Source organism: Lepisosteus platostomus, chromosome 3, assembly GCF_059453375.1.
Source record: "Lepisosteus platostomus isolate fLepPlt1 chromosome 3, fLepPlt1.hap1, whole genome shotgun sequence".
NCBI classification, from domain to species: domain Eukaryota; kingdom Metazoa; phylum Chordata; class Actinopteri; order Semionotiformes; family Lepisosteidae; genus Lepisosteus; species Lepisosteus platostomus.
In genome coordinates this window covers 35,327,825-35,343,428 of record NC_142613.1, presented here as the reverse complement: position 1 = coordinate 35,343,428, position 15,604 = coordinate 35,327,825, and the positions used below count along the sequence as shown (strand labels likewise).

The window sequence follows — 15,604 nt, the reverse complement described above, 5'->3', positions numbered from 1 at the left end:
GTGAGTGCCAAGTACTTAGTTAAATCTTTTTCTGACACGACTTGTATTGGTATCTTTTAATAAGAGCAACCAGTTAGAAATTTCACCACAAATTCTATTAAGTGCCTTTCAACAGATCATTGGAACGTACTAGAATGAGCATTTGAAAGTAGTTGCTGTTCTCATTTTATAGGTAGCAAACCAGATTAATCAACACCACATGCCATTACATCAATTCAAGAAAATGTTTGTTTGCAAAACTAGATCCCAGCATGAAACAGCAACAACACTGGACCATCTAGAAAGATTTCAGTTTATTTAACATTTTTAGTCATATTAGTAAATATTAAAACTAAACCCTTAGTCTCCAGTACCAGAGCAAATGGCTAGAGTATGGTTCTATGCAAGTGACTTGTTGGTCTTTACACTGCTGCTACACAGGATCCCAATGTACACACAGAGAAGCTTTAGCCCTAAGAAAAAAAAAAGGCAGAAACCCAATACATTTTAAGGAGCCTCTAAAGATTAAGTTAAATTATATTCCCTTACAGTTTTAATGGCAGAAAGTGCAGATATAACAGGAAACAAAACACTGCAGTGCATTATTTACAAAACACTGAGCAGCATGCTTTGTATGTCAGAAACACAAATCCTATTCATCCTTGGGTCCATCTTTGGTTTTAAGAGGAAAGCAATCGCCTCGGATAAGAGACAATTTTATGAAATCTTATGGGCCATAACCATTCGACAAACATTAACACAAGTTTACTACTACCACCAAGTATTGGTTTAACTAAATGTCATTGTCATCATGACTGTAACAAATGTTATAGGATTAATTTTTGCTTACAGAAATATAACACAGGATTTAACTAGCCTATTAAGGATTCTGTCAAGTTTCACAAATTGTGCAATGTAAACCAAACATGGAACCAAACATGCGACAAGAAAAAAAAGGTGCAAATTCAATAAGGTATCTGCATAGGTTTTCAGCACTTTGTAGTACGTATTTTGAAAAGTCATGTGGTGAATACAGCAGGATAAGTGGAATTTCCTGTGGGATGTTCTCTATATAGTAAAATTTGATTTTCCATAATGATCCAGCTTCTGCAGAAACTGTACAGCTTGTTCAAACACTACTGAGTCACAAGAGCAACATCAACCCAGTGAAAACACAGCACTAGCACATGCAAAAAACCTCCAAGTCTACCTTAAATGAACCATAAAATAAAAAAAGAACTTACAAATAAAGAAACCACAATTAACATAAACAAGCTTATTTTAATGGATCTGCAAAACTGTTTGAATTTCCAATGAAATATTCAAACGTTACCCCCCCACTTTGTGAATTAGTGCTATTCCTTTGATGAGCATCTTGGCAAACCCAGAAAGGTTGTCCAATTCAAAGAAACGAGCACAAAGAAGTACTTGAAGGAAACCATACATGTAAAATAAACGGTCGTGGTAAAAAACAAAAGATTCTCTTCAATCGACAGCAAGAAATTCAAACTTTTCTGCACTTCCTTGTAAGTTCATATACTGACACTGTTATGGAGAAGCAATAAGAACTGAATATTAAACTATGAAGTTATAAATGGTTGGTCGATCATGGACATGGCTCTACCATCAAAGATTATGCTCCTTTTATTCCATGTAAGGCACAGGACAAAATAATCCCACCTAGAAAAGTTCAAGCAAGTTCTACACAGGTGTTTGTCTTGTCACTTTTACACGTGTATACAAACGGTAATGACCAAATACAGCTATACATAACAGAAATTCCACTATTGTACAAAATTGTTAATTCTAATTTTTTTTTTAATTCTGACTTTTTATTTTTGCCCGTTTCGAAACCATTATAAGTCTTGAGGTTGATTGGGAGTTTTGACTGATCCCAGAAATAAAAATAAATGTAGTGGTGAGTCTGAGCAACTTTTTTTTGTATCCATTAAAAAAAAGGAGACAAGAAACACGACATGATTTCTTTTTTTATCTATACATTTTTTTGAAATAAAAATTATATTGTCAGCAAGCAGTCATGAATGGAAGAACAAAAAGAAGATTAAAGTTTTCAAATGAGGGGAGGGGGAAGGGGGGAAAAGGGGAAAACAGGAGGTTAGATTTAGGTGGGTCAAGTGGTTTATTTCCAGAGTTTAGAAACTGAAAAAAGGAGAGGAGGGGAGAGAGAAGGGAGTTGTTCAGCTGCAGCACTTGCTCTTCCAGCCCGTTACTCCACTTCCGCTGCTGATATCTACGTTTTCACTGTTGGGCTCTTTTACGGGTGTCTGCAGAACAGGAAAAAGAAAAAAAAAGTTGCATTAAAAGCCTCGTCCAGATGATGGAAACCAACTTGTCAGCACGGTACAATGTATTTCCAAGACAATCTTTTTTCTTTACTAAAATCAGCATGTGACATATAACAGTTACCATTTTCTCCTCTTCCCACATCCCTGCAACTCTTGCAAACCATACAAACAGGGGGAATGTGAATGTTAACACCACCACATAACAGAAGGCTGTTTTACGTCAACTTTCTGGGCTGCCAGAGTACAAAGTTTTGTCATGAAAGCACAAATTTTCTTAAGTGGATTTTAAAGTTATTTGCATCACAGCTCACAGGGGAGGGGAGGTAATGATTCTAAAATAATATATTTCTACTGTATTACAAGAACCACAGTGTGAACACATAGATCAACATGCAGAAGAATATGGCACATGCATAACTGTAACTAACTCTTTTTTTAAACTGTATACACTGCTGCTCATATTTAAAGTCTTTAAACAGCCTTGCCTTCTGACTACTTTAGTGAACTAGTAACTCTCTATACGTCTACACATCATGAACGCTCTTTATACCATGGCCCTCTCAGTCCCCCAAATGAAGCACGGGAAACAGGGAAACCACAGTTTCTGCCGCTCCAAGGATGTGAACTCATAGCCCATATCAGAACTTGCAAGTCAGCCTTCAATTGCAAATCCAGTCTGAAAACTTTATATCCTAACTTAACTATTGATTTGTGTATGCATTTACGCATTATGGAAGGTGCTACATAAAATAGTTAAAAGCCTTTCTACACATCTACACATAAATGTCGGCTGGATGATACCAGTAGATAATCACATTTCCTTTCCGGAATTCTTCCTCTGAGATTTGAAACTATACCAAGAAAACCATTACATGACATCACAAATATGCTGCACCTTCAAAGCAGTCATGTAGAACTGTTAAAGGGAGCATCACTTCCTGTACAAACTAGGTGTGCAGCGATGACACTTCCCCGATATGAATACACAAGATCAAATTATTACTAATTATCTGTATAAATTATTGCATATACGCCTAAATTAAATTGGCAATAATATGCAGTAATTGAGCATATTGGATTTCTACAACTTCCTAGTAGTGTACTGTTTTTCTATTTGAAAAACAGAACTCCTTCAAGGGGCACCTCTGCATGTTAGAGAATCTAAGTCTGGGCAATTAAGTGAATGTCAGGCCCTATCAGACCAAGGGCATAGCAGCATAACCTGTCTGCTGTGCCTGATATCTCTCAGTTACCGGAGCAGAAAGGTTCTGTGGCCTTTCCACCCAAACCACTAAGGTATCCAGGCATTAATGTGAAGTAGAGGCACATAAGCACAACTAAGGTTGCTGCTGGAAGAGGTGTTAGTGGGGCCAGCAGGGGGCGCTCACCCTGTGGTCCATGTAGGTCCTAATGCCCCAGTATAGTGATGGGGACACTATACTGTAAACAGGCGCCGTCCTTCGGATGAGACGTAAAACCGAGGTCCTGACTCTCTGTGGTCATTAAAAATCCCAGGGCGCTTCTCGAAAAGAGTAGGGGTGTAACCCCGGTGTCCTGGCCAAATTTCCAATTGGCCCTTACCAATCATGGCCTCCTAATACTCCCCCTCTATGAATTGGCTACATTACTCTGCTCTCCTCCCCACTGATAGCTGATGTGTGGTGAGCGTTCTGGCACACTATGGCTGCCGTCGCATCATCCAGGTGGATGCTACACATTGGTGGTGGTGGAGGGGAGTCCCCATTACCTGTAAAGCGCTTTGAGTGGAGTGTCCAGAAAAGCGCTATATAAGTGTAAGCAATTATTATTATTATTATTACTTTGTTTCAACAGACCTAGGTATTTTAAGGTAAGATTTTAAAAATGTAATGTTTAATTCTTAATTTTACTGCAAAATGAAAATGATCATTCTAGTGTTATGATATATCTTTGATTTAAAGAACTGATCAATGATTTTAATAAGGGTTGCAAGACTATTTTAAGAACCAAAGGGGTCCGGACTGTAAGAACTGTAGTAGAAACTAATCTTAGCAGCAAAACAACATGATAACTTTACACTGTGCAGTAATTTTACAATTATACATGGTCTCTTTAGTTTGATTACCACATTTTTATAAGCCACATCTCTTAAAGGCATTATATACAGTGCTAAGAAGAAGTTTGTGAACCCCTTAGTATTTTTACAAATGATTAATACTGTATATGAAACTGAAAATATTATACAATCTTTAGATTCCTAATAATAGAAAACCCAGTGAAACAAATGACACAAAACATGATATTCTTGCAAAATATTTGAATTTTGCATCATTTGAGAATCAAATCATGTGACCAAGTTCGTGAACCTTCAGATTCAATAACTGGTATGAACCTCCTTGAACAGCAACAGCAACTGCAACTAAATGTTTCTTATCATTGATCAGTCTCTCACATTGGTTTGGAGGAATTGGAGCCCACTCCTCACAAAACTCCTCAAATCTGTGATGCTGGAGAGAAGCCTTGCATGAAAAGCGTGCTTCATGTCCTGCCACATTTCCATAGGGTTTAGGTCCTGACTGAAATTATTGTAAAACGCAGAATTTTTTGCAGCCACTCTTCTTTCAATCTGTATAGTGGCCAGTAGGGGGCTCTCATCCTCCGGTCTAGTGCCCCAGTACAGTGACAGGCACAGTATATACTGTAAAAGGGTGCCATCCTTTGGATGAGGTAAACCCAAGGTCCTGACTCTCTGTAGTCATTAAAAATCCCAGGGCGTTTTTTCTCTACTCTTTTTGAGGTGTTACTCCAGCATCCTGGCCAAATTCCCCATTGGCCTTTACCAATCATGGCCTCCTAATAATCCCCATCTATAAATTGGCTTAATCACTCTGCTCTCCTCCCGATTCCTGATGTGTGGTAAGCGTTCTGGCACACTATGGCTGCTGTCACATCATCCAGATGGGGGCTACACATTTGTGGTGGTGGAGGAGAGTCCCCACCACCTGTAAAGTGCTTTAAGTGGAGCGTCCAGAAAAGCGCTATATAAAAGTGTATGTTATTAATTATTTTATTACTATTATTATTTAGGATCTGTCTTTCCACAAACTGGTCTACCATTCTCGACTATAATCTTATGATTATAAGAATATGCAGAATTCATGGTTGTGTCAAGGATGTAAAGCTGTTCTGGTCCTGGGACAGCAAATCAACCTTAATCCACCACACTCCCACTCCCTGCTTGACAGCTGGGATAAGGAGGTTTTGTTCAAAAGCAGTGTTTGGTTTTCTCCAAACGATGTTTCTCATTTATGCTTTTAAACTTGTCTGCCCAGTGAACTTTGATCCGGATGCCTTTTGGATCATCTGTGCACTCTATGGCAAACTTCAGACAGGCACCTGTCTTATTTTTGGAGAGCAGCGGGTGTCTCCTTTCTAGCCTCTCCATGAACACCATTCTTGTTCAGTTGTTTTCTGACAGTCATGAACTGTCGCATTAGCCAAGGAGAGGAGTGGCCTGCAGTTCCTTGGGTGTTATTCTGAAGTTCTTTGTAACTTCCTTGATTTTCTGGCTTGTTCTTGGAGACATTTTGGTAGGGTGACTGCTCTTGGAAAGAACAAGTGTGGTCTTGAAATTTCTCCATTTGTAGACAGTTTGACAGTGGTTTAGTAGAGGCCCAAATCCTTCTTCTAATCCTTTCTGGACTGAGGAGCATCAAATAACTGTGAACCTTCCTTAGATCGTGGTATGACTTAATTTCTGATTTCATAGGGTGGGGCCTTCCATACTCAGTCCCCAATATCTTCTAATTTAAACACCTGATTTTAATTACAGAATGACTTTGGATTTAACGGACAACCTCCTCAAGGGAAATTTTGTCTATAAAACCAGAAACATCTTACTTGCCAGTATAACAGGCAAATGCACAAACAAGGTAAAAATGACATAGTACATACATTCAGTATTGCAAAAGACATGGAATTGTTTCTGTAAACCCTATTTAAAACAAAGATTAGTTTTACATACAGAATTGTGCAGATCTCTCTTTGGGATTCATCAATTTTTCTAGGCAGTGTACGAACACCCGGAAACTACGCGTTATTTCATAATGTTAGTATTTTAAACAAGCAACACAAACAACAAATGGTAACTTGCACATTCTTTAGTACTCATATTTTATACAAGTTAAAATGAATCAAGAAAACATTGTATAGCTCAAGTAGTGAGTCAGGTCTCACAGTTAAGCTGCAGGAAGAAAACCCATACCTTTCGAAGTATGTCTTCTGCTAATGTGAGGAATGCCTTCTCAATGTTGATATTTGCTTTTGCACTTGTCTCAAAAAACCTAATGCCATGTTCTCTTGCAATCTGTAAAGAGAAATTCAGTTAACTGGGATGCTTCTGAAGTGGGTGTCAACAGGGAAAAGGATGATTTTCAGATTTAAGGTGGTTTTATCCATTTAAAGCTTAAAGACATTATCAATATTCAGGAAGAGAACACAATCAAACCCCTCAGAAAATAGCTGGAAAGAAGTTAAAAAATGGCTTTCTGTCTAAGACCATAGGTCTGATTTTGTACTTGCCTTATACATACGTAAAGCAAGCAACCCAACACCTACAAAGTCTGTATAATCTCACTTAGATATTAAGCTTAATAAGGTACTAAGCTTGATTTAAATTAAATAAAAGGTTTGAAAATGTCAAAAGAAAAGTATCTAATTACTTAGTCCTTATGATACTCAATGTTAGTAAGAATGACAAGTGTCCCTCTCACCTGCTCTCCCTTTGCCTTTGGTACCACTCGCTTGTCCTCCATATCACACTTGTTGCCTAGCAGCATTCTCTCTACGTCTTCGTTTGCATGCTGGAAGGAAAATATGCATTTTATCAGTGCAAGAACATCACTGCTTGATGTTTTTTTTTGAAAATGTATACAACTTTAGCCATGAGGAGAAGCACCCCTTTACTATGGATACGCTGAGAGGCAAGGAAGACATTTCCATCAGTGAAACCATTTCGATTCCATGAAGGGTTACATAGTAAATACATTCGTTTGCTCATTTTATCAATGCAATAAACACAGGTAACACCTACAGACAGCACTGATATGACTTGGCTGTGACATTACAGATGTCTTGGACGATGATGGCGACAATAGCTTGTAGGGGTTGTGGTGGGGACAGTGAACATGTCCATGACTGTTTTAGAATAAAATTAAGGTCATAACCATACAATACCTCCAGAAACCGCAATTAATTTTCACTGAAACAATTTATTCCAACTCTAGCATATGACAACAAATTAAGAGTTCTGAGAGTGAGATTATAAAATTGAGAGTTTTTATAATGGCCGACAGCTTGAAATAACCAATAAGTCCAAAATGATGGCAAAAAAATTAAAGAAAAAAGCAATATACAAGTAACCTATAGACAAATTTGAATAGAATTTCATTTCATTCTTGTGAGAATTTCATTCTTGTGACAAATGCATATAACTTTAAAAAATATTGATAAACTACAGTGACATTTTACTGGTAAATTATTCATAGGTTGTATTTGTTATACTGCTGAAAATAAAGAGAAGACTGTAATAATCACTTAAGGGGAAACGACCAATAAAATGTAAACAGCTTATGTCTCAAAACACCTGTAGTCCACTTATTATAGTAAAGACTATATTCTAGCTGACATGATGAATACAGGATATATGGGTTTGCGTTTTTACAAGCTCTTAAAGGAAACTAGTTATACAACAAAGAGTTAAATTAGCAATAGAAGCACAAGGTCCTTTTTAGTCTAGTAAGCTTCACCGATTATGCTAATTTATATTTGAGGTTCATTGCAAAGAAACTGGGTGCTCTTGGTTTGCAGAGCCGACACAGAATACAATATTTAAGCTCCCATCTTTCTTCGACTACTCATCCAGTCTAAAAATATTGTTTAATACCTGGAAAATAAAAACCTCTCAGAGCACTGAGCTATGGTGTCGAGTTGCTTAGTTTCACCTGCTAAATAAAGCTTAACACTTCTAAAGCTAAAATGCAGACTGTACTTGTACAATGAGCAACCCTTAGTTAAGTTGCAAGTTTGACAGTTTAACTGGATAAAAAAAGGCTAATTTGTTTGAGAATAATTGGGGGGTGTATGAATTATGAATTACTAGTCTTCAGTTTCACATTACCGGTGCAGTAATGCAAAAAATCAATTCAAGTTGAGTGCCTGGAGAGGTGAATACTTATCATATCAAGACATTACAGAGTTTTCTTTTAAATTGCATTTTAAAAAAAACTTGTTTTTCTGTATTTGTAGAGGAATTTGTGCAAATCAGCAACAAAAAATCCCATATAAAAGTAATTTCTATTTGAATTTGATAAAATATTATGGAAAAAACTCAAGAATGAGGGAGGGAGAGTTCTGAAGTCATAGTTCTGCTTTTAACTGTCAGGCACTGGGAAGCTTGTGAGGCTTGAGGAGAATATAGATGGAGCAAAGTACAGGCTAATCTTTAGGGGAAAGCCTGCTTCAATCTTCTAAAGACCTAAACCTGGGAATGTCCGCAGGATACTGACTCAAGCACCAGGTCAAAGCCATACAGGAGTGGCAGAACAAGAAATTTGTGAATTTTTGACCCATCAGATCAAGCTCCTAACCTGAAACCAATAGTAAATCTGTGACAGGATTAGAAAATTCATCAATTTAAGTTTGCAAGAAGAATGTGTGATTCTGGAATACAACGTTGGTAGAGTCTTCTCCCCCCAAATAAATTCAGTTATTACAGCCAAAGTAATGACAATAGATCATGACTGCTAAAGAAGTCAGTTTAGTTTGTTTTTTCTATGGATGTCTTAATAAAATTTTAATTTTCACCACTAAAAGTGTTCAGTTTGAGCATTCAAGTTTTAATTACAATACTCATCGGACACATTGGAATGGCGCTGAATACTTTTGCAAGGCACTGTATTGTAGATGGATAGCTGTTTTACTTACAGTATTCTTAGTACATATATTCTAAATATGACCTACTCAACAGCAAAGTAAAAGGATCACAGTCACAGATACTTAAAAAACAGAAACCCATTTAAATGAACTCAATAGCAATTGAGAGTTTGGATCTCTCCCTACAACCGGCATCTGCATAAAACTATTTTGTTTGTTTAAAAGTATGGAGAAGAGAATCAATTTCACCACCACACGAACTGTCTCACCTCGTCAATGTTTCGCAGCCACTTGCTGATGTTTTCAAAGCTTTTGGCATTTGTGATGTCATACACTAACATGATCCCCATGGCACCTCTGTAGTAGGAAGTGGTGATTGTGTGAAACCGCTCCTGCCCCGCTGTATCCCTGTGGAAATGAAGGGAAGAAAAATTACACTTCTAACATTCGGCAACTTGCAAAACCTTCCCCCCTCGGGAGAAAACTCTTTATCCCTAAAAGCTCTTGAGGTCCCTTTTATTTAGCCATTCTATGTTGGGTAACCCAAAAAAACAGACCAATTTAGTGCTCTGTCAAACCACCAAGTGTGTCAAGTCAGTTCCAAACTGCATTTGATTTTTATAGTTCTAGTGGTAGTTTACTTGGTGGGGTGTTCTGTAACCCTTTCGTAAGATTTGAGTGAACAATTTCACATTTAATACTTGTACATGTACATGTTAGGTTTAAATTACTACTTTTGAGAAAGGTGTCTTTCTGGAGTAAGTGTTATACTTAGCTATACAATTCAATTGATTTTTTTATTTAATGCCGATTTGTATTCACTACCTCACAAAACTGCTAGACATCTGCGTGTTGTAAAAGCAATCAGAAACAATTAAATGTTTTGCACCACCTGAAAGAGTATGGAGAGCTCCTTTAATGGTTTTGAAAATGCAAACAGAACTGCTTTAAACCAAGGAAAACCGTAAAGGGATTCCAAATTCTTTACTCCTTTACACACAACAGATACTTATCTTCAAGGTGACATTCGATCTCTATCTACTGTATGCACTGCTTCAAAATCAATGGTGATGTAAAAGGTGTCTGACAACTTGACAGCAAATTTAAGCACTGCCAATTGATATGCAATAATTTAATGTACATGCTGTCATGGACTTGACTATAAATTAAGAAGCAGCTACAGCTGGAATCCAAAAGATAAAATCAAAAGACCAGTCATCCCCTAGACACCATTTTCTTTCAAGCAAACTTCTCTCCCTGTATGAAAATTCCAGTAAAAACAGAATCCCACGCAGTCCTAGTCCTTTGTGTTATTTATTTCACTGTATAAATCTTGTGGAGTTCAAATTAACAGATACAAAAAAAAACATTTGAGTTACATTCTGTAAAATACATTTTTCTAAACCAATTCAAAAGATGAACATGGAAGCTTCCCTGACGTTTTGGAAGGTTTCCCAATTACAATCTAGTTTAACAATTCATTTTACTAAACAGTTCTTGGCTCTTCACCTGATGAGGTCAGACTGAATGTTTTTGTTAGATAAACTATGTAATGAGGTCTCTTTAAGTGACTGCTGAAGAAAGTCATCTGCCGCCATCTGCAGAACCTAACTATACACTAGCTAAACCCAAGAGACAGGATCTCCCTTCAAGCCCCCTGATGAAGCAGATGTCTGAAGCAATCGGTAATATAGCAACAGCAACCCAACTCCACAGATGGGCTTCTGGGAAAAGAAAACAAAATGAACACACTTCTGACATAAACTCCTACATACATGTGCATAAGGAAATCATTTTTCTGGCTTACAGTTTTGAGTTCTTTTCACTAATTCTTTCATGATGTCATTCTTCTACAAGTTACCTTTAACTTGTGTCATTTTTGCAATCTGTGAATACAATTTCTAAGGTCTCTCCCTTATTAACACCCAAATGATTCCCCTATATAATGGGCAGCTGACTCCTTGTTGCTGAAAAATCTTTCGTGAGGAAAGATTTTTCATACAGACCTCAGTGGGATGAAACTTAGTTCAACACTTGACAGCTTAGTGTTCAACACTTGACAGCTAATTTGCATTTGAGTAGATAAAACCGCATACTGGGGTGTTATTTGCTTAATTAACACTAGCCAGCCTCTGTGTCAGGCCTTGCTTTGAATATACTGCTTGGGTTCCTCATTTACCATGGTGTTTCCTTTTTTTATCCATTACCTGTACTTTCCTCAGAGTGCCAGGCAGGCCAATGCAAAGGTTCTGTTCCTTAAGAAACACTCCAACCCAAAATATAGATACTGACAGCACACGGTTCAAACCATGCGCCTGCAAGCTCCCTGGCTGCCACAGCAATTCAGACAGAAGATCTAAAACAATTCCTGAGATGTGTTTCTTGAGATTTCCTCTCACCCCCCATCTTGCAATTAAAACCAATTGAGCAATAAGTGAGCAGAAAAGCTATTCTAAAGACATTGCTCTTAAACCAGCAAACCTGTAAATCGAACAGATCTTCTCTTTTCCTTGGATTCTCATGCTCCATAAAACCAATGTAAGAAAAATATTCAAAAGAGCAGCATAAGGACATTAAATACGGCCTCAACACAACCGGAGAAAAAGACAAAAGGAGTGAGAAATGGGCGATTAACGCTGCAGATGGGTTTTAAATATGACAGCATTTTTCAGCCGTTAACAGTGGTGCTTTCTAAGCTGCTTCACATTCTGCCAAAACACAAAGCAGCCCGTTCACAGGTAATTTGCATGGTTCATCAGTATTCTGCGGATTAAGCCCGTTGGTATGCTTCTGCGCCCCAGGTCTTTCCACTGACACACATGCCAACAAATTCCAGCAGGACAAGCGAGAGGAGATCTTTCTCCACTGCAGATCTTTGATTTGGGTTTTCATATTTCTGAATGACAGGCCACACATACAGTCTCTAATAATAAGGGCTAGCATAGTAACAGGATGCATACTCACCATATCTGTAGTTTTATCTTCTTCCCTTGTAATTCAACTGTTTTGATCTTGAAATCAATTCCTAGAAAAAAAGGGGAAAACTACATTTCAGTTGTGTGGTACATATTTAGAAATGAAGGTGGCAACATGGGCAGAAAAACTGAAGCCTGAAAATTCCTAGATATCCACAGTTTTCCTACAGGCTATTTAGCCATGTATTGATCGACTTTAAAACTATCAATAGAGAGTGCCTTGCAAACATTTTCACCTCCCAACAATCACATGCAAAATAATTAGAATTCCCCCCCAAATGAACTTCAAAACTGTAATGATCAAACTGAACAGTTACAAGTGAAATGGACTATATGTCAGCTAAACACGCAATGAAAATATCCCAAGTAACGTTTATTATTGCGTAAGTATTCAGCCCCCTATCTCAGCACTTGGCGGAAGCACACTTGTCTTTTTATAGAGGTCCCTGATGATTTACTACAGTGGGATGGTTTAGGCTTTGGATATTCCTCAGCGGTTTGTCCGGGATCGCAAATGTCTCAACATCCATTTTCTATTAAATTCAAGTCAGGAGTTTGACTGGGTCACTGAAGGACATTCACTCTTTGTCAAACCACTGCAGTATGGCCTTGTGAATTGTGCCTTTGTCCTGCTGAAATGGGAGTTTTCAATCCAGTTTTGGTTGCTGCCTGACTCGAGCAAGTTTTTCCTCAAAGATTCGCCTGTACTTTGCACCATCCATCTCCCCCTCAGCCCGACAAACTTGCAAGGTCCCTGCCGATGACAAGCAGTCCCATGCTATGATGCTGCTACCACCATGTGACATAATGCAATGCTTAGCATTTAGACCAAATAGGTCAATTTTGCCTAGTCTGACCACATCTGCTGTACAATTTTAATGCTTTATTTGCAGACATGGCTTCTACTTTGCCACTTGCCAATACAAACTAGCTTTGTGTAGCGATTGGGATATTGTTTATTTACGAAGCCCCATCTCACAGCTAGAACTTAAAATTGTACACAGCCAATGGGTTCTGGGCATTCTTTAGCAGTTTCCTGCCTGACTGGGTGTTCAGTTTGGAAGGGTGTCCAGATCTAGGTAGCGTTAAGAGACACATTCAGCTCTTTCAGGAGGATCAGTAACTTTGTAACTTTCTTGCAAGCTTTTCCTCATCTGTGCTTCTGTTCCACTTTAGCTGTGACTTGCTTCAAAACCTTCCTTGGCTGTTATGAGAGCTTTGTCATATCACCATGTGAACTGTAGTTTAATGACTAATGCAGGAAACAAAAACATATTTACTCTAATCAGGTTAAAACACTGAGTTCACAGAGAAACCATCACACTTACTCTGTGACCTTTCATAGTGATACTGAACTGGTTTAGAGTTGAGGTAGCAAAGAGTTTAAAAACATCTGGTATTGAGAATACTTTAATTCCCTTTGACTAACGTCTTTACTCAGCACTTTTTAGCTTTCAGTTGTGATTGCGTAGAGTCTAAATATCAAGTTCGATGAAAAGGCCTTAAAAATGTTGAGTTCAAGTGCAGACTGCAACAAAATATAAGACTTGGCAGGAAGGTGAATGTTTGCAAGGCACTATATATGTTTGTATGTAGCTCTTATTCTCTTTTAAAAAAAGTTACTACTGTTCCTTGTTTTTTCACTGTAGTATCTTAGAATAAATGATGATTAGAAATGATTAGAAAATCATAAGAATGATTAGAAATTCACTTTTTCTTCATTTTTACATACGTTTCTTTGGATTCATTCCACACCATATGTAATGAGCTAAAGGCTTGTTATGAGTGTTCAGTCACCCTCTTCTGACCATCCCAAAAGAGTAGGACATCACATTCACCCACTAAAACTCATTTGTATTCACAGGGACTCTTGGCCTCTTCTAGAGAGGTCTGGGCAAAGGTTACACTGGCTTAACTGCATGGGGTCCAGGAGGGCACACTACAGACACTATGGAATTTCAACTCCACAATGTTTCTATGAATGAGATTTTTAAGAGGGCCATGGAAAAAAAAAGGTCTCTCTTGCTGTGCCTGGATTAATTCCAGGCACAGAATTTGTGCTGACAAAGACATTGACGTGGACCTTAAAACATCTTGTGTGAAAGCCAATTGTTTCAGGCGAGGCTGCTGTGGAAATGCTGAATGTAGCCTAGTTCACGGTAGCTGTGCAATAGGCACTAGTGCTGGGATTAGACTCCAACCAAAGAAAACTCCCCAAAGAACTGCAGTACTAGCAGCACAGTCGCGCTGCCTGAATATCTGAAAAAATACTTTAACTATGTATTAACTATGACTCTGAAAAGAACTGGAGTACTTTATTTGGTGATAAATGTCTTTGCCACTTTACCAGATTTTCTACAAAAAGTACAAGTAGCTTTTACAAATTGTTAAAGACCTGCAAAAATCTTTGAATTATCAGCCACACTGAGTCGGTAGAGATCCCAAAACACTGTGCATACGTTTGATACAGCTGAAAATACAAGTGGATTAACAATCAGAAATGTTTTATCTATGTAATTAAGGACAAGTAGCCACATATTTTGCACCATTTTTATGTTTTGCACATATTTAAGTCGGTAAACAGTACTGTGACATTAATCTGGAGCGCCGCAATATTCCGTTTTGGAATAGAATATGTAGGAGTGACAGAACTGAACTAAATCCCTAATGGTCCAACATGCATGTTAAAATGAAAAATGAAAGGTTCGCTGCCAGTTCCTTATTCCAAGTTTTTAAGGCAGCTGTAATATAACATAGCCGCAAGAATCTTGTTTCTTGTTACATTCTTCATTTAATTTTCCATATTTTAATCATATTGTACGAGGTATTGAAAGCCCATTACAGGAAAACAGGGTTGACTTGCATTTTAATACAAGACAAAAACAATCTCACTGTACCAACTTGCACTTTACTCCTGCAATGATAAATGAACACAAACTTTTAAACGATTCTCCACAGAAAAAAGAATGTTGCTTCTATGCTTTACTTACCCTTTAATTCACCATCTTGAATCAGCTTAACATTAAGAAAACAATTGTCAATTGTGAACGCTGCAACCGATGTTGCTTGGTCATTGCTCTAGGTAGCTGGCAGTGCAATGCACATCAGTCACTGTCTTTATAAATTTCCTTTGACCACTATCCGTTTGATTAATCTTGTTGGCAATGGATTTCTTTGTAATTTAACACATCTTAAGATCTTAATCTATGTTTGGATTCTAAACAAAAATCCATCCATTTTCAAATCCCTTTATCCAATACAGGGTCATGGAGAAGCCAGAGCCTATTCTAGGAACAGGCACAAGTGCACGCACAGACACAAATATGTACAAAATCACACCTGGGCTAATTTTCCTAGAAGCCAGTTAACCCACCAGTAGGTCTTTGGACTGTGGGAGGAAAACCACACAAACACTGGTAGAACATACAAATG

At 37.8% G+C, this 15,604-nt stretch overlaps 1 protein-coding gene across 1 annotated transcript in view; it reads right to left on the bottom strand.

Annotated features, from left to right (window-relative positions):
• Positions 1 to 278: 278 nt before the first annotated feature.
• Positions 279 to 15,604, bottom strand: part of rab10 (RAB10, member RAS oncogene family) — a 40,293-nt gene continuing 24,967 nt past the window's right edge. The window contains exons 2-6 of the mRNA XM_088625460.1: positions 12,162 to 12,222; positions 9,467 to 9,605; positions 7,037 to 7,126; positions 6,529 to 6,630; positions 279 to 2,264 (exon numbers count right to left, since the gene is read on the bottom strand). Of these exons, the coding sequence (XP_088481586.1) occupies positions 2,178 to 2,264; positions 6,529 to 6,630; positions 7,037 to 7,126; positions 9,467 to 9,605; positions 12,162 to 12,222 (479 nt within the window). The 3' untranslated portion in view covers positions 279 to 2,177. The remainder of the gene's footprint in view (positions 2,265 to 6,528; positions 6,631 to 7,036; positions 7,127 to 9,466; positions 9,606 to 12,161; positions 12,223 to 15,604) is intronic.